General features: G+C 35.1%; 1 protein-coding gene across 1 annotated transcript; it reads left to right on the top strand.

Moving 5' to 3' along the window:
• Positions 1–15,379: 15,379 nt before the first annotated feature.
• Positions 15,380–17,792, top strand: LOC131054154 (transcription factor MYB86). The gene is made up of 3 exons (XM_057988617.2): positions 15,380–15,911; positions 16,658–16,787; positions 16,875–17,792. Exons 1-3 carry the CDS (start codon positions 15,821–15,823, stop codon positions 17,401–17,403), a joined length of 750 nt encoding a protein of 249 aa, XP_057844600.1. The 5' UTR covers positions 15,380–15,820; the 3' UTR covers positions 17,404–17,792.
• Positions 17,793–19,667: the final 1,875 nt, after the last annotated feature.

Genomic DNA, 19,667 nt, shown 5'->3' with positions numbered 1-19,667 from the left:
AACAAGATCAAGTCTAAGAACAATCTTGAAATCACACTATAATCGATATAGACATTAATCTTATATATTCAAAGAACTCCTATCTGTCCATAGATACTCCTTTATAAGGTTGGATACAATAATTTATGTAAGAGGATCTATAGAGTATTCACTAAAGTTGTCAAACTAGGGTTTTACCATTCCATGGCACCCTTGCCTTATGTCCGCCCAAGATAAAGCTTGTCAAATATACGCATGCTTATCAAAATAGACTAGATCACATTTTTAGTCATATATTCCTCTTGTTATGTTTCTCAAGTTTTAGTAAACCATCTATGAGTAGGTTTCAAATTATGAGGTTCTATATATATATATATATATATATATATATATATAAAAAATATTTTTTCATGAAGAATAATCGTTTAATTAGATTAAATTATACTTTCAATGATAATATGGTCCAAATACTTCAAGATCATCTTATAATATGAAATATATGACATAATAATAATAATATTCACAAAGGTGAAATATTTTGAATAGGGAACATTGAAGTGTAATCTTTTAATATTCTTGAGGTATAGCAAACTATGTAGAGGGACTTCAACACTTCAAAGTTTTCAAGACTTTCCTATTCGATTGAAAGGAAGTACTAATCTTTTATTTTCTTATTATACAACATAGCCTACTCATATACCATCTAGCATATCATCATATTGATTCACAGTCATGTCAAACTTTTTCCAATGAATGCAATATTCATTCTTTGAGTCAATATTCCTTCTTTTAGTTTTTCCTTCTTTGATTCAAACAATATGCCTCCTAACCTTTGATTTAACAAGATATGCTTATCTTCCATTGATTCTTCAAAAGCTTGTGATCTTCCTATGGACCTTATAGCAATCTCTTGAAGGAGTAGTAGACTATTGTTCAAAAGGACTAAACGGTGTGGAGACTAGATTATTCGACTAGGAGAATAAGCAATACAAAGCTTATACAAGGTGTCTCAAACAATTAATAAGAATCACTACTAATATTATCAGGTTCTTTGATGATTAATTTCGACTGAAAAAATACATCATATGGGAACGACTTAAATCACACACACTTTAAGCTTACATTTCTAGGCTTAAATGTGTTAAACACTCAAAGCTAACTAGCATTTTCTAGGCTTAATATTTTGTTTGAGGTGTGTGGTGACACTAAGAATACACTTCTAGGATTAAAAGTGTTAAACACTCAAAGTTGACTATCATTCTCTAAGTTTAATATGTTGCTCAGAGTATGTGATTTAAGGCTAGCCCATCGTATGTGTATAACATTGGATCAAAATTGGGAAAAGAGGAAAACTATCTTCATCTCTGGTACACATCAACAATAAATAACATACATTAGAGGAATTGAATTAGATAGTGTAGTTCTTGTGCATGTGAATAGAAAGAGGGGGATTAGGAAGAATTTTGATCTCACGTGATAAATTCGCTTCACCAATTCATAGTTGATAGACTTAAGGTCTATCTTTGTGAAGGCATGATATGTACGAATTTTATGAAAAAAATAATAATTAAGTAGAGTCAAGACCAAACTGAAATATGGATTAGATTTGCTTGCAAAGGTTTTCAAACTATGATTTAGGCCATGAAAACTAATTCTTGCATCGAGCACAATATAGGAAAAAGAAGTCGAGGCAAGCATGAACACTTTTCATAGAGGGTCGACTCTTTACAGTTGATGAAACATGGAAACACGTGAAGTTTACTAGGATTGGCTAGGGAGCTTCCAAACTGGCAAGGAAGATTTGCGTAGGCAAAATAGGCAAAGCATGCAATATATATTCATAATTACTAATTTTCATATATATATATCAATTACCTCCTCTCTTTTTTTCCTAGTTTTGAAAATATAGTTTAAATAATTAATAAAGATCTTTATAATAAAAATAATATATAATTTAAATTATTTTTTTAACTTTATTGCTTTTAGAATTCAAAAGAAAATCAAATAAATAAAATAATTATAGTTTTTTTGTAATTTATGAAATATGGTTGTGACACAACTACAATGAAGCAATGGTAACAGGATGATCGTCATGCAACTTGGGGGATAACATTCGCAAGGAAGGAAAAAATGATCAATAGTTCAAGATATAATATGGAAGATAATCAAAGATACTAATAAAGGACTTCAAGGAGTAAAGGACATATCACACAATTACATCAAGGAAAGATCAGACTTTTGTTGGCATTACAGTAAGAAAGATTGTTTGCATTTCAATATCAGGAGATTGTTGATATTCAGTAAGGATATTGAGAAGGTTGTTGAAGATTATTGATATAACTGAAGAAGGATGATAACTATCTTTATAACATTATTTTGTCATTGATGTCAAGAGATTGATTATATGATTCAGTATGATGTTGTTGTTAGAGTTTAAAGTAGATCCGAAGCAAATATGAACTAACAATTATATGCAGATTTAAATACAAAAGATAAAGGAATAAAATAGGACACAGATAACACAGAGATTTAACATGGTTCACCCAGAATGGGTTACGTCCATCATACACAGCCGTCCAATCTTTCTTATTATCCAGCAAAAATAGTACATCAACCTTACAATGCCTTAAGCATCCCAGCCACTTATAACATGCGTTTTTAGGGCAACAATCAAAGTCGACCTTTTTAGGGTTTTATTACAATGTCGGTTTTCATCAACAAAAAATAACCCAAAAAAAAAATTTCTCAGGGGCTCCTACCCCCGAACCCCCACTTTTCTCGGGGGCTGCTGCCCCCAGACCCCGGCGAGGATACATGCTGAGTGTACAGTACTTTTCTGATCAGTCATCGGGTGAACTTACAAAGTTGGTTCCCACTTTTTGGTACGTCCTGATTTTTGCTGAAATCATACATTTTAAAAAATATATAATGATTTAAGCTTTAAGAGGTCCCATTTGAAGTAATTAATTGAAGAGAGTTAAATCAAAGGCTCTTAGATCAAAATTTCTTTGATAGAACCTCTCTACTTCTAAATCATACTTGCAATGGAGTCTCCTTTGCATCTATCAAATGCTGATAAAAAACCAATTTTACATTAGCTTTTGGGGGATCAAATTAATTCATTTAAATTTTTTTTTTTTAAGTATTTAGTCCTTATTATAAGCTTTCCAAATAGTATAATTTTTAATATATTTAATTTCACTAATATATTTTTATTTTATTTCTTATGAATGTAGGTTTTTCAATGAACATGAACTTCTTTGTTCAATGCATTGGGAAAAATAGTAAAATAATTCAAAAAAATTCTGAAAAATATCTATGCACTTGGTATTGATGTTTTCTTTCTAAAAAATAAAATAAAATTGAATTTTGATATATATAGAACAAGTTATGTGTTCAAACGTACACCTATATCTAAATTATAATTAGTCAAACTTTAAAACTTAATAAAATAAAAAATATTAAACGTATCACTATAAAACCAATTGCATGCCCTGGGTATTGATGTTACAAACCAAAATTCAAAAGAATTAAGTTTTTATCATTTATAGAAAAAAACTTATATGTTTCGGGATACACATCACTCTTAAAAAATGTTGTTTGCTGTAAAAAACTACTTTTTGAGGGAGATGAAAAAATCAATAAAATTTTATCCAAATAAATTCAAAAAATATATATTTATAATCTACAAATAAGATGTTAAAAATCACTAGTTTATATCATCTTCAAATTCTTAATGTTTTAAAAGTTATAGGTGTTGGGAAGTGAAGGTTTTTTTCAAAATATTCATCTAAGTGTCAAAGTTGGTCAAAAAGTGGGAACCAGTATTGTGAGTTCACCCTTCCACATTTCAACAATCTCCCACTTGGAGACTGATCATTCTCCACACCGAACAATCTATTACACGACACCACTGTACATGCAACATCTGCTGGATAAAACACTATGACTCGACTGGTATAAATTCCACAATTATTAATCAAGAAGACCAACAGAAACTGATGAAGAAATCAACTTCTCCTGTGGAACTGCCTTCATGAACATATCAGCAGGATTCTCACTTGTGTGAATCTTCTCAGGCCGTAACTGACCCTCCTCCAAAACAGTTCGGATGAAGTGGTACCTGAGCTGAAATGTGCTTTGTCCTTGAATGAAAAGTAGAGTTCTTCGCAAGATGAATGGCACTCTGGTTATCAGTATATAATGGGTGATCCTCCTGTGTCTGACCCAATTCCTCCAGAAAACATTGTAACCAAATCATCTCCTTGCTGGCTTATGTAGCAACAACATACTCAGCTTCAATGGTTGAAAGTGCAACAACCTTTTGTAGCCTAGAAACCCAACTGACTGCAGTTCCCCCTATAGTAAAAACATACCCTGTAGTACTCCTTCGTGAGTCAATATCACCCGCCAGATCAGAGTCAACAAATCCACTCAGAGCAGCATTAGATCCTTTGAAACATAATGCCTTTGTAGTAGTTCCTTTCAAATACCGAAGAATCCATTTCACAGCATTCCAATGTTCCATACCCGGATTACTCATAAACCTGCTCACAACTCCCACTGCATGTGCAATATATGGCCTTGTGCATACCATTGCATACATCAGACTACCAACAGCTGATGAATACGGGATGTTTGACATTTTATTAACCTCTTCCTGTGCTCCTGTGCCTTTGAGCACATCTCCTTAGTCAATTTGAAATGACTAGCCAAAGGTGTACTAACTGCTTTTGCATCCTGCATGTTAAATCTTTTCAACACATTCTTTATATTCACTTTGGGACAAATTCAAGGTTCTATTTTTCCTGTCTCGTGTAATCCTCATACCGAGAATTTGCTTAGCTGCACCTAAATCCTTCATAACAAATGACCTGGCTAATTTTTGTTTAAGATCATTTATGTGTTCCATGTTAGAACCAGCAACAAGCATGTCATCAACATAAAGCAACAGGATAATATAACTGTCATTATCCAATCTCTTAAAATATACAATATGATCATAATGACATCTATGATAACCGTGTTCAGCCATGAAACTATCAAATTTTAAATACCATTGTCGAGGTGCTTGCTTTAGGCCATACAAACTTTTCTTCAAACTGCACACCAAGTTCTCCTTACCTTTGACCTCATATCCCTGTGGTTGCAACATGTAAATTTCCTCCTCCAAATCTCCATGGAGAAAAGTTGTTTTGACATCTAATTGTTCAAGATGTAAATCATCTGCAGCCACAAGACTAAGTATAGTTCTAATTGAAGTCATTTTTACAACTGGAGAAAATATTTCATCATAATCTATACCCTTTTTCTGTGCAAAACCTTTTACCACAAGTCTGGCCTTATATCTTTTCTTACCTCCTTCCTCCTCCTTCAACCGATAAACCCATTTGTTAGGCAAGGCTCTTTTTTCTGCAGGTAAATGGACTAAGTCCCAAGTCTTATTTTTCATCAAGGAGTCCATCTCCTCTTTCATGCCTAGCTCCCACTGTTGTTTGGCATCCACCTGCATTGCTTCTTCATATTCTTCTGGTTCACCAGAATCCGTTAATAAAATAGAATACAAAGAAGGAGAAAATCTTTCAGGGGGTCTACTTGTCCTTGTAGAACATCTAACACTTGCAGGAGTTTGTGGGACAATCTGTTGTTGTTGAACATCAGGTACTTGTGGCATTTCATTTTCAAGAATCTCATCCAACACCACATATTCTTGTTTGTCCTGTTCATGCTTCTTTTCCTGCATTTGTTCTTTATACATAACCTTCTCATTGAATATAACATCTCTACTTCTAGTTATTTTCTTATTTTCAAAATCCCATAACTGATAGCCATATTAATCTATCCCATATCCAATGAAGGTACATTTCTGAGATTTAGCATCAAGCTTGGTTCTGTTTTTTTTATCAACATGGACAAAAGCTTCGCAACCAAAAGTTTTTAGAAAAGAATAATTTACCTTTTTACCAGTCCATGCCTCCTTTGAAATACCACCATCCAAAGGGATTGAAGGTCCTCTATTTATCAAATAGACAGCAGTATGTACAACATCTGCCAAAAAATGTAAGGGCAATCCAGCATGCAATCTCATGCTCCTCGTGCATTCCATGATAGTCCTATTCATTCCCTCTGACACACCATTTTCCTCTGGAGTTCCTGGAACTGTCTTCTGCTTTCTAATCTCATTTAAAGAGCAGTAATCTTCAAATGCTTTGCTGCAATACTCACCTCCATTACTCGATCTGAAACACTTCAATTTTTTTCCTGTTTCATTCTCAACCAAAGCTTTCTATTTCTTAAAAGTTTCAAAAACATCCAATTTTTGTTTTAGGAAATATACCCATGTTTTTCTGGTTGAGTCATCAATAAAAATAACATAATAACAAGAGCCACCAAGAGATGATACCTGAGCCAGTCCCCATACATCTGAATGTACAAGCTCTAACTTCTCACTCTTCTTCTCTTTCCCAACCTTGAGAAATTTGACTTTTTTTTGCTTACCATAAACACAGTTTTCACGTAACTCTAAATCAATCTTCTTTAGTCCTGGCAATAGATTTTTGGAGTGAAGGATTTTCATCCCTTTCTCACTCATGTGCCCAAGCCTATGGTGTCACATTATCGAATCTGTTCTTGCAACATTTATTGTTGTTGTCCCTGCAGTAACTTTATCTGTAGCAGCTAGGGTAGAGTAAGTGTTACCTGTACACAGATATAATGTGCCTACCTTCGCACCTTTAGCTATTACTAATGATCCTTTAGCGACCTTCCACATACTGTCTGAGAGGGTAACTCTGCAACCTTCACTACCTAGTTGCCCTGCAGAAATTAAATTTCTTCTTAAATTAGGAACATGTTTTACCTCCTGCAGAAACCAGTCATTTTCATTCTACAACTTGATCTTTATCTTTCTTTTTCCAACAATTTGACAGGGCTCATCATCACCCAAATATACTTGTCCAAAATCACCTTGAACATAATCTAGAAAATATTTTCTATGAGGTGTAGCATGAAATGAAGCCCCAAAATCTATTACCCAGGAATCATTAACATTATCCAAACATAAGATTAAAGCATCTTGTAAAGTAGTACTTGCATTATTAGCTTCCTTACTGTCATTTTCATTTTTGTCTCCTTTGTTTTTTCGAGACCAACAGTCTTTCTTTAGATGACCAAGCTTTCCGCAGTACCAGCAATCTTTATTTCCTCTAGATTGAGAGCGTCCTTTCTTTGACTTCCCTCGTGACTTCTCATTCCAAGGGTCTTTTCCTCTTTCTTTTGATCTTCCTCTGTTCTCCACATTCAAAACACTACCCGATAATGTTGGAGTCTCACTTGTGCTTTTCCTTCGCATTTCCTCACTTAGGATAACACCAACAATATCATCAAATACCAAAGTATTTTTACTAGAGACAGAGATACTTACAGCCATAACCAAGCTATTCCAGCTTTCTGGCAAAGAACATAAAATCAAGAGAGCCCTAACCTCTTCTACAAAGGTAATTTTTACCGAAGACAATTGACTGGTAATTGTATTAAATTCATTTAAGTGCTCCGCTACAGATCCTCCCTCACTCATTTTCAAATTAAATAAACGCTTCATAAGAAATACCTTATTCGAAGCCGAGGGTTTCTCACACAACTTAGCCAATGTTGTCATCAAATCTACAACCGTTTTTGCTTCTGTTATATTGAATGCTACAGACGGCGCAAGCCATAATCGAATGGATCCCAATGTCTTTCTATCTAAAATGTCCCACTCTTCATCTGACATTGTGGTCAGTTTCTTTGCCTTTCCTTCCAATGGCCGCCACAAATCCTTTTGATACAAGTAATCCTTCATCTGCATTTTCCATAACTGATAATTTTGGCCGTTAAACTTTTCGACCTTGAATTTGGAATCCTCCATTGCTCCCACTCAAATCTAAGAGTCCTGCCAATTTATAGAATACCTCGCTCTGATACCAATTGTTAGGGTTTCAAGCAGATCCGAAGCAAATATGAACTAACAATTATATGCAGATTTAAATACAAAAGATAAAGAAATAAAACAGGACACAGATAACAAAGAGATTTAACGTGCTTCACCCAGAATGGGTTACGTCCACCATACACAGTCGTCCAATCTTTCTTATTATCCAGTAAAAATGGTACATCAACCTTACAATGCCTTAAGCATCCCAACCACTTATAACATGTGTTTTTAGGGCAACAATCAAAGTCGGCCTTTTTAGGGTTTTATTACAATGTCGGTTTTCATCAACAAAAAATACCCCAAAAAAAAAATTTCTCGGGGGCTCCCGCCCCTGAACCTTTGCCCGGGGCCCAGCCTGGCCCCGGACCCCAAGGAGGATACGTGTTGAGTGTACAGTACTTTTCTGATCAGTCGCCACATTTCAACAGTTGCCATATCTTGAGAAGATTGATTAGAAGAGAATTAAGATGTCGGTAAAAGACATAGAAAGAATGTGATGAATAAAGGGAGGAATAAGTTATTCAATAGGAAACTATTACCGAGTTAGACAATGATGAGATGATGATGTTTAGATTGTTTTGATATTCTACATATGTTGTTGATTGTAAGGTTTATACTATACTATGTCACCGAACAAAGAATCTAGTCGGTAAACCCTAAGATTATCGATATCGGTTAATGAAGGCGGAATGTCTACCGAATAAAGTTTAGTATTTACCGAGTTGCAACCGAGTTACGACAGTGCGCATGGGATGGATAAAAGCATTATTTAATGAAGGACAATGATTAGCTGGAAATGTATGAATTATTAGAATGTCGTGCATGAAGTTTGTTAAGGATCTATGGCAAAGGAAAATCGGCAGGAAAATCTACAACGCAGATTGAACTGCATTAACCTTGTGCAAGTTCCAAGAAATGACTGCAAGTCTCGAGGTAAGGTAAAACGTTTTCAGATCGAAGGATACATTGAACCTGGTCAAGTTTAAAGATCTGATGGCGAAGATTGATCATGGGAAATGTGATCAAGGAGATTGAGCGGTTAGCAATTGTTTATAAATAAAAATTTGTTGATAAACAATGTATGCGGGCAAGTGTATGCACAAGGATGCTACATAGTGATTACCGAGCATAGAAGCTTGAAGACTTGTTTGAATAACAGAGTAGAAAGCCCAACAACGGGACAAGATAAGTCCTATGACTAGATTGTTTTGAGCAAATAAGAATCTGCTTTAGCATTTTAGATGTGAAGTTGCAGATAGATTTGTATTACTGTTATTTTGTAAGTGACAAAAAATCTCTTAACCGAGTGGACTTAACAGTCTTATATGTAAACCCTCTAGCAAGGTAACATTCTAAATGAGTGTTTGAAATCCTTTGACAAGGTCACTTCTAACAAAGTGAAGATCCTAACAAATATGAGGGAAATCCCTTAACCGGGTCACATCTAGCAATGTGTTTGTAATCTTTAACAAGATTTGCTTTTAACCGAGCATACTCTAGAAAAGTATATTTCTTAGTGGGTCAGAAATCCCACAGTGGTTTTTCCCTATTTGGGTTTCCACGTTAAATCTGGTGTTATGAGTGTTATGATGATTATATGCTTGTGGGTTTGCATGTTTGGTAGTTTTGGTTATATTGCTGAAGTATAAGTTACCAAGGTTGAATATGTTGTTTTTATGGAAGTTTAAGTTTGTATGATTCACCCCCCCACCCCCCTCTCATCTTGTTAGCTATTGGCATCTGTACTTACATTAAATATCAGAACTATCAACTTTAAGGTAGAGAAATAGGTGGAAAATCTAACATGCCAACATACAAATCAGACCTACAATGTGAAGGAATAAGATCTGAGACAACTTCCTATTAACTATCTTGCAATTAGGGTGAATTCCATCAGTTTGGATGGTAAAGTTATTTCAACGAATTTGGGGAATAATTTTGCCAGTTTTAAGCATGATCTTGTTGCAATTTTTATCAAACTATCAGAGCTAATCTAATGAAGGGCGAAATTCTTAGTTGGGGCAGAATTATAACATTTTGATTCTAGGAGATCTAATTTTTTATTTTCATATTTGAGGGGATTGATATTGTTATCATTCATGACTTAAGAATGTTACTATAGTCAAATAAATCTGTCCATTTTAATTAAATGAATATTTTCAATTTATTTGATTAAAAATCCACTAGCCATCAATTAATTAAATTAATATTTAATTAATTCATCTTCAAAATATTCTCCTATTAATTAAATAAATTATTCAATTTATTTAATTAATTCATTAAACCAAATTCACAATCAACAAAATGAATAAATTATATTTATTTCATTTTACATCCCCTTTCCTCTTTTAAATAAATTAAATAAAATATTTATTTAAATCATCAAATCCCCCCCCCCCCACTTGCATTCTCCTAAAAATGCAACTTGCATCTATTTGTTGAAATAAATTAATTTTATTTTAATAAAAATCTTATTTTCCCTCACCCACCAAACCCACTTGCAATCCTAATCCCCTTCTAGATTCTTCTAAACCCCTTTCTAATTAGCCTAATCCATCCCCTAAATATTATCACATTCCTAAGCAACTTGGAGTCACTTCTCAAAGACTTCAAAGTCTTTGAAAAGCATTAAATGCTTTGTGTGTTCAACAATTTAACCTCTAAAGTCTTCCAGACCACTAATGGCTCTTACATGACCATTAATGGCTCTTACATAACCATTTATGGTTAAATCCACTTGCACCCATGGTTAAAGACTTTAACCCCTAGCTCAAACCTCATGTGACCCATGTGTCTCCTCAAGCATTTATTGCTTTGACCATGGTTATCCTCACTAACTCTTGCACAAGAGTTTATCCATTGGATAAAAGCATTATTCTTTGGATAATAAATTTATTCACTCAACTCAACCTTATTCTTACCTCCCAAGTTAACCCTCAGGTCATGTCGAGCATTTAATGTTTATTCCCTCTCCTCTCAACTCATCTCATGTTGACACTTGTCATCCTGGGATTGGGTTGAAATTCCTTACATGGATTGAATACCATTCAATCCTAACCCTTGTTGAGATTACTCAATCTCAACCATCCATTGCTCCATTTTAGCTATAAATAGAGCTCACATTCCTCATTTTAAAATCCTCAAGCATTCTCAAGCATTTAGCATTCATAGTCATAATCCTGAAAACTTGCATGCATTATAGTGAATTTTAGAGAAGAGCATTTAGCATAAATCTCATACATTGTTATTTTAGTCTAAAATAAATCATTCCTCATTTCATAGCATCTAATATTAGTTTTTGTTCACATTTGCATATCATTTTGAGAACAGCCATTTGTCAATCTTGAACCTCCATAAGGCATCCATACTGCAAAAAGTTGCTGAGAGCTACACTAATTTGGAATTTGGAGAGGAGAGGAACAAGGGAGGAGGAGCTACGAGCATGGTAGAAGACATTTGGAGATGTCTTCTTGCATTTATATTCATAGTTAAATGTTTTACTTTGTTTTTGGTGTCTCTCTTGGTATGCCTACTTAGACTAGTTTTTGGTTGATTAACACTAACTCTTCTTTGTTTCTTGTGTTTTCTTGTGTTATACGACCGCAGGTTCTTGTCTAAACATTAACCCCATTTTGCAGAGCATCAGTTACATTTCTATTATCACATGTTTTATAATTCCAATGTATTTTCTCTTATCAGGTTTAATGCAAAGATGGAAAGCAAGAAAGGAGGACATTCACATTCCAAAAGGAGGAATTCAAGAAGGAAGACACAAGTGTAGAAGACAACACAAGCTCAAATAATGAAACTTAGAGGTGGGCTTGTATCACCAAGATCTACATTTCATCAAAACTTCCATGAATATCAAAAACCACACCAAGGAAAACTCAACATAAGGGCACTTCAAGGACATGAAAGGGAGATTCATCAACAACATTTAGAATTTTTCAAGATGAAGAAAGTACAACTACAACAATGACAACATCATGACAAGAAGGAATTCAAGATAAAGGTTCAATAATATGTGAAGAATTTAGTGAAAGAACTCAACAATGCAAGTGCAAAGATCAAAATGTTCAAGGTGATGACAAAGGAAGATAGTGCACATGAAAGCTACAACTACAACGACCTTGGATTTCCTTTGGAAATCCAAAGGTCAAGGTAAAGTACATCCAAGGTATAAGAAGGACGATGATGAAATATGAAAGAAAGAAAGATCAAGGCAAGGAAGATAATCAAGAGGAAATAATTTTCATTCCCAAGGAGGTAGAAGAGCTAAGTGAAGTTAGAAAGTTTTTTTGACTATGCTTAGATGATACAATTTGGGAATATCTCCCACCATCATCACATTCAATGAGGAGAAATTTGAAATGTTGAGTATTAAGAGATATTGATCAAGGTATCAACACTTCTTTGTGATGATGTAGCTGAGATGGCTCCTACTCGTCACTAACCAATCAAATTCTTCCAAGTTAGCACATCCATATACATTAAACCTAACTCATCCAAAGAAGGATCAAGTAACACGTGACAATTTATCAAATATTGTTTTATTGTTTTATTGGTGAGAAATTCAAGATGGACATGTATCGAAATTATTATAATTTTCTCATAGGCTGGAAAGAGTTTGTTGTAGCAAACTCTAATTAGGGTTTTATTGTAAGATCTCAACCATTAATTTGATAATCAATTTGAGCCATTGAATTGTATTAAGAGCACTATAAAAAGGCTTAAATCCCTCATTATAAAGGTTAATATTTGATGGTAGAGTAGAAATTAGAATAGCAGAAGGCAAAGATTGTTTCCAAGATCTTGTTGCAAGAGATGAATTCTCTATGAACTAATTCAACATATTGCATGATCTCTACCTCTCATTTGCTTTAAAGTTGGTTAGATGAATGGAAGATATCATTGTTGATGAATGGTGTACCTAATGTTCACTATACTTGTAATTTTTTGATTGCAAATTGCAGTGCGTAGTCGATTGAACTTATGTGAAAGTTTAACCTATAATACTTCATGCTCATTGTTCGTGTGGTTGATGTGCATTATGAAAATTATTCATTTGTCCTTGGGAGATTGCACCAGTTTTGTGTAGTTGTTCCTTGATGGCGAAACAAAGCTTGGTTTGGTCACACCTAATCAACAATTAGTTCCTACATTCTTAGGATTAGATTAGCTTTCTTAAACCTTAATTCCTTTTGCTATTTGTTTTCCAAGTTAAGTTTTCATGTTCCAGCAACATTCATGTTCAATGTAAGTCCTCCTTGTGATTCCAACAATATCATATTAAATACACTGAGCCTATCCATGAATGAAGTCAAGACCTGATAGTATAAACCTTGGAGTCATCTCATTTGATCACAAAGCTTAGAATTTGAGAGGTCTTTGTTCAAGAGAAGATAGAATACCTTTGTATTTTATTCTATTTTTGAGGTGCATAAAAAACACATCAAAAAAACCCTCATCTACTTCCCGCTACATCAACCACCACCGCTTCCTACTACGACGACCGCCACCCGTTTTGATACATACATTGGAAACTTCTGCCACTACCTGCTTCTTGCTACTAGAAGAAGCTCCTGCCACCTCTACTAATTTCAACTTCTTGGCATTCTTTGAACCCGAAGGATGACCCCTCTTCCTCTTCTTTACTTCATGTTTCGTGTCCTCGCTCTGCAACACAACCTCCTATTCAACATGGTGAGCTCTATTCTCTAGAGTTCGCAGATAATTCTTACCTAATTCAGGTCGCAACTCAATAGATTTCCTTGTCTTGGTCAGCACCCCAAATAAAGAAGAGGTGCAGAGGGACAGTAACTTCTCCAACATACAACAAATCACCACCAGGCGCCACAAAGCCTTTTCTTGGTCTAGCAAGCTTCATGAAAGATGTCAAACCCCAACACCACTCCTCCTTAATGCACTATGAAACAATTCAAAAGGAGTCTTCCTTAGAGAACAATTCAAAGCACCAAGCCAAGAAAAGGGAGGCAATGTCAACGTTAGTTCTATATCTATACATCGCATCCAAAAAGGACTCCCCTAAAACCATGGACACCCAGTGGAGGAACTCATCTTCCTTGAATTTGAACACACGCTTGAGGTGCTCTTCTATGATATGACACCACAATGCCACCATGGGATTGAGTGTTTGAAGTGAGAAATTCGCCTATATCTCAACACACCAACCTTCGACTTTAAGTCACCACACACTGACGATAGAAATGAGAACAAACTAGCTTGAGAAGCCAACCAAATAAATGGTCAACATATGCATTGCAATCAAGCCCATTACACACTTTTCCCAACAAGTACCATGGAAGTGATCCATTGAGAGCCACGATCCATCAAGAAGTATTAAATGCCAACGGTACTCTCTATGTACCGTCATAATAAGCCACACCTGCATCCAATCTACCCCCATGACAATCTACCCAAATCTCCTCTTCTAACTCATACTTTAATACGACAACCTGTTTTCACAAGTTATCCGCCTCCATATTGCACTTCCACTATACATGGGAAATTTTGAACTCTTTGGAGGATAATAAATGTGCCCTAACGACCTTTACCACCTTATCGATTTTCCAATCCTCACCACCCCCTTTAATAATAGCATTAGCAATGATCTACGAATTCCCCTCCAAATGAACGAAGGAGGCCGATAATTTCTTCGCTAAGTTAATTGCGAGAAGGGCCGCCTTTGCTTCTACAACATTGTTTGTTACTAGGCCAAGCCTCTGCATACTCCAAGCCAACGTTTGACCTTTCCAATCTCTAGCAACACATCCAGCTCCGGATGGACCGAGATTCCCTTTCAAGGCTCCATCAAAATTGAATTTGATCTAATCACATTCAGGAGCTGACCATTCCGCAACTCCTCCATTTGAAACTAACTGGAGGATTAACCTGCCTTGGAATAATTTGATATTTTTACATTTAAAAAATAAAATATTTTTTATATGCTTCTCCATAATACCACTGTAGATTATGCCTCCAATAATTATGAATTGACCTTGAGTCAAAATTCCATGTGTATACCTAATTATGATTGCAAGATATTCTTCTGAAGAGACAACTTTTGTTTGTGCAGCCTTAATTAGCCCTGTATCTTGTGGCTTTTGTGAATGATGTGGCTTGTTTGTATGCATATCAAATTCATCGAGATTAAAGAGAGAGGAATCAAGCTGAACTATCCAGATCCAAATTCCATTACAACTTTTATGTGGGTTTTCACAGGACAATTATTGTACGTACATGTGGGGCAGGGAAAGCTTGCAAGCTTCACATTGCGTATAACCCAAACGTCAAGACAATGAATTTGCATGGTAGATAAACAAAACAAGAGACATGCTTTACAAGCACGAAACAAGATTTTCTTCCCATTTGTCTCCACATGCTTCAAACTCCTCAACATTCACATTCACAGTTGTAGTACTAGTGATGGCTTTTCTTCAACAAGTTTTAGAGGGAGGATGTATTTGACAATTTGATGGCATGTCAAAGACAATCTCAAGCATTTATCTTCGTTTCAATGGAATTCTGACACGGGAATTCTGACACACTGAATTGAACAGAGGGAGCAATGCAAATGGCAGGAACAATGAAACGTGATTAAGGGCCCCATTTCACTAGCATGCATGTTGAACGTGAGGAGGAGGCCCCACATAAACAGACGGCTTCTTGAGCACAAGCTTTCACCATTAGTGCAGCAAAGCTTACACAGAGAGAATATTCTGATGCCCACTTCATATCTTAGCTGGCTATAAGTAGGAAGATAAGTTGTTTCATTTTAAACAAATTTTAATGGGTTGTTAAGCACAATTTCTCTGAAAGTATTACAATAGTTGTGCTTAGGAGATTGCAATGGGTTGCAGGTCGTGTTGCCGCCATAGGAAGGATCTTTGCTCTTTTAGGTATGGGTGTTGGAGCGCGAACCCTAACCCTAACTTGGCTGGTAAGTAAACAATCTTTTTTAATAGCAGTCAGATATAAGTTTCACCCATTTTTGTGGGTGTCTTAATAGTTTTGGTTTTCATAATTTCTTAAGTCTATTTAATTGAACTGTGTAATATTAATGGGCATTTATCAAGATGAGATTGAGTTAGAGAAGAGAATTATATTCTATAATCTATCATAAACAAACATAATTTTTTTGAAAAATATTTCAATAAAATTTTGAGCTTTTATGCTCATCTACTTTGTTGCAGACATTTTACTTAATTTTTTAATTCTTGATCTGTTAAGATTTTTAGATTTGACTGTGTAACATTTATTAAAATCAATATTTTAGATCATATTCTATTTATATATCATGAAGATAAGATTGAGCTAGAAAAAGGAATGATCTGAAACCTTGACTTTGATAACTATTATACAATCAAATTTGGAAATCTTAGCATTCTAATATCATAGGCTAAAAACTCATGTTGTTAATTTTTTTGTTCTTAATGATATCAGATTTCCATAATCTATATATAGGGTTACATTGTGTAGAGATTGTTTTATCAACATTTCTGATCGCATTCCATGATCTATTATCAAAATGATAATAGATTGTTTTTTCTTGTTGAAAACGCTTATATCAAGTATTCTTTTCCAGTTTTATTGACCTTGATTAGTTAACAGACATGATGAAGTTTGTTTGTTTTTTCTCTCCTTGTGTGAAACTAAGAGGCTATATAATTCTTGCTTCCTGTTCAGATCTTCAGAGATGTGGGCAAAAATGCAGAATGCAATGGATGAACTACCTGAAACCATGTCTGAAACGAGGTGCCTTCTCCCTCCCTCAACAAAATCGCATCTTTAAAGCACCCTCAGCAGTTGGAAATAGGTAAATTTTTATTGTTCTTGAAATCTCAATTCTATATATGGATTCAAGTTTTGGTGAAATGTAATGTAATCTATATTAATTAAACAGGTGGCCCTTGAAAGCCAAGCTACTTCCTGGCAGAACAGACAGCAAGATTGGAAAAATCTGGAATTCTTGCGTTAAGAAGAAACAAATTCATATGGGCATTGATCAGAACAATCATAGACCCAATAATTCATTGATTGCTTTGCAGATCAGGGAAAAAATTGCATCTGACACTGAGAATAATATTGAAGACTCCACTAAGGAGACAGACATCCAAATTGTTAATTCAAAGGCTGTTGCTGGAAGCTGCAGGAGCATCCGATCTCCCTGTCACATTTCAAATTTTGATGTGACAGTAGCAGTACATGAGCTTCTAGAAGAAGATAATTCTTATGATCTGAATATCTTAGTAGAGTCAGCACAAGATTTGAGCTGTTATAAAAAGGCAGAGCTGGCAAATTGGTCTGGGCTTGATTCTCAAACTGAAAGAGATGCCACTGAAACGTTGATTTGGGAAAACCTCCCTGCCCTGATAGAAGAAGAAGAATCTGGTGCACCATATATGAAGGTGAATAAAATGGGCGAGAGCTGAGCAATTTTTTTCCCAAAAAGAATGGAGTAGAGCATATCCTTTTTCCAAATAAGAACGGAGTAGAGTGTATCCATCATTATTTATCAATCATTAACATCCAAATGAACAAACAGTTCCTTAGATTTCAGGATCTGCAACATCATCCACTAGTAACCAGCATCAGAATGAGCTAAACAAAAATGCTGGCTATTTGTCAGTAATCAGATGGCCATGAAAATAGCTAGGCTGCAGTATTAATAGTTGATATGTTTATGTTGTCAGATTAGATCTGTCACGGTCTAAGGCTCTTAATGTTAGAAAAATATATGTATGCATTTCTAGTATTATAAGATTTATTAAACAATTTATAAAGTGGGTGATAGAATATCATGTTATTTTTTCAAAACAAATATGAAACAAAAATTTTCATAGCATAATGATATGTAAATCAAAATTTAGAAACCAAGAGTGAGAGAAGATTAGAAGAAATATGGATGTAAGAGGAGATATTAATGTACATGGGAAAAACATTTCAATTAAAATAATTGAACCAATGTATTATTTAGCAATAAAAATAGTTACAATACATTTATAAGCTCAAAGTCTCAATATGGAGATCAAAATCCCACTTATTTGGAATTCTTCAATAGCAACTCCTCAGTATCTCCATCTCAAGCCATTGAGGGACTCAAAGCGTCCTAGAAAACCATCATAAGACATCACCACGAGTCTATAGACAAAGTTCCAATATACCAAGGTATGAATTCTCACAAACCAGGCCCTATTTTCGAATGATCATCTCTATTTAAAGATGCTCTATGACATGCCATAACATGCGTTATAAACAAGTTAAGATTCATGTAATACACTTTACAACTCCCTAGAATAATGCTTATACAGGACGTATCATATAATCTATTATAAGCAAACCCTTTATCTTCACTATGCAAAATAATCCCCCTATCCAAACCTCTTAATATGCATCTGGTTTGGGTGTGGCTTCCTAATCTTCCTCCAATTCTAGGAGTTGTCTTGTTATTGAGCCATTGGTATTTCTATTGGTAGATTCTTGTAGGTTGATGAGTCCACTTCATGGAACATTCTACCTATGCTCACTTCTTGGTGGACATTGACCTCTCCTTGCCTCTTCATGGTGACGTGGATCTAATGGTTGGGGATCCACTTTGGTCGCTACCTTTGGATTATGAGGGCATCCCTTTTTATTGTCATTGTTACTTCCTACTAGTCACTTGGCTTTGGGTTGCTCTTGGAATCATCAGAAGGTTATTGCTACTTGGTGGAAGAATGCTTTTGATGATCACTTAACTTTTGAAGATCTTGTCTCTTTGGTAGATGTCTCCTCTCAAGATTTTGAGGAGTGCTTATCTAGGGAGGCCTTGACTTCTCCTAATGTCCCTTCAATGGTGACTTCCTCTAAGTAATCTCTTCCAGTTTCTCCCGACTTCTACTCTAATTTTGTCTTCTTTGTTGGTTGGTGGCCACATCTCTCCCTCTCTTTCTATTGTTCTTGTTTCGATGGATGTTTGACTCCTCGAGGGGAGACCTCTTCCTCCCCCTCTTTGTGGGAGTTCAAATGATAGTATTGCTTGGACTATTGTAAATAGATGGAGGAAAGGTCCCATTACCTCTTCTCTCCTCCTTTCTTTTGTTGAGAAAGAGAAGTTCTTAATCTAGGATCATGACCCTTGTTTCTCACCTGGTCATAGCTCTATTTAAAATGCTTTTGTTTTCTTTTTCTCACCACTCGTGAGATTCTTGTTCCTTTTTGGTATTTGTTAGTCTCACCGCTTATGAGATCCCTCTCTTTCGCCTTTCTGATTGTTGTGTATATGGGGCTAGGCCCTATCCACTTTACCTAATTAGAACATTGCATAATGACATCATATATGTTACAACTTATTGCCCAAATTACTAGCAACACCTGGTATAAAACGATTGATACTAAAAACTCCTTAATGCCTTTGTCTCAACCCCTCAATACATAGATTCAAGAAATAGAAAACTACCGAAAGACATTATGGTGTTAAGAATTCTCATTATCCACAATTTGAGACTTGTCTCTATTAAAAGATGCTCTATAACATGTCATAATATGCATCGCAAGTGGCTCAAGATTCCCAGTCCGCTATATAACATCTTATAATCATGTCCTTACATATGTCATAGAATGTGTCATAAATAACCTTCATATTTTACAATGTCATAATGATATTAGATACTCTTACAATTTCTTACACACATTACAAAATAGTAGACATATGACA

The sequence above is a fragment of the Cryptomeria japonica genome, chromosome 9, assembly GCF_030272615.1.
Source record: "Cryptomeria japonica chromosome 9, Sugi_1.0, whole genome shotgun sequence".
NCBI lineage: Eukaryota > Viridiplantae > Streptophyta > Pinopsida > Cupressales > Cupressaceae > Cryptomeria > Cryptomeria japonica.
This window is presented reverse-complemented; position numbering and strand designations above follow the sequence as displayed.

Bases quoted from the DNA above. Each gene is read 5' to 3' on its own strand.
- LOC131054154 (XM_057988617.2), top strand. From the start codon at position 15,821: ATGGGTTGCAGGTCGTGTTGCCGCCATAGGAAGGATCTTTGCTCTTTT. The intron at 15,912-16,657 runs GTAAGTAAACAA...CTTCCTGTTCAG, and splicing joins CCCTAACCCTAACTTGGCTG to ATCTTCAGAGATGTGGGCAA. The intron at 16,788-16,874 runs GTAAATTTTTAT...TTAATTAAACAG, and splicing joins CCCTCAGCAGTTGGAAATAG to GTGGCCCTTGAAAGCCAAGC.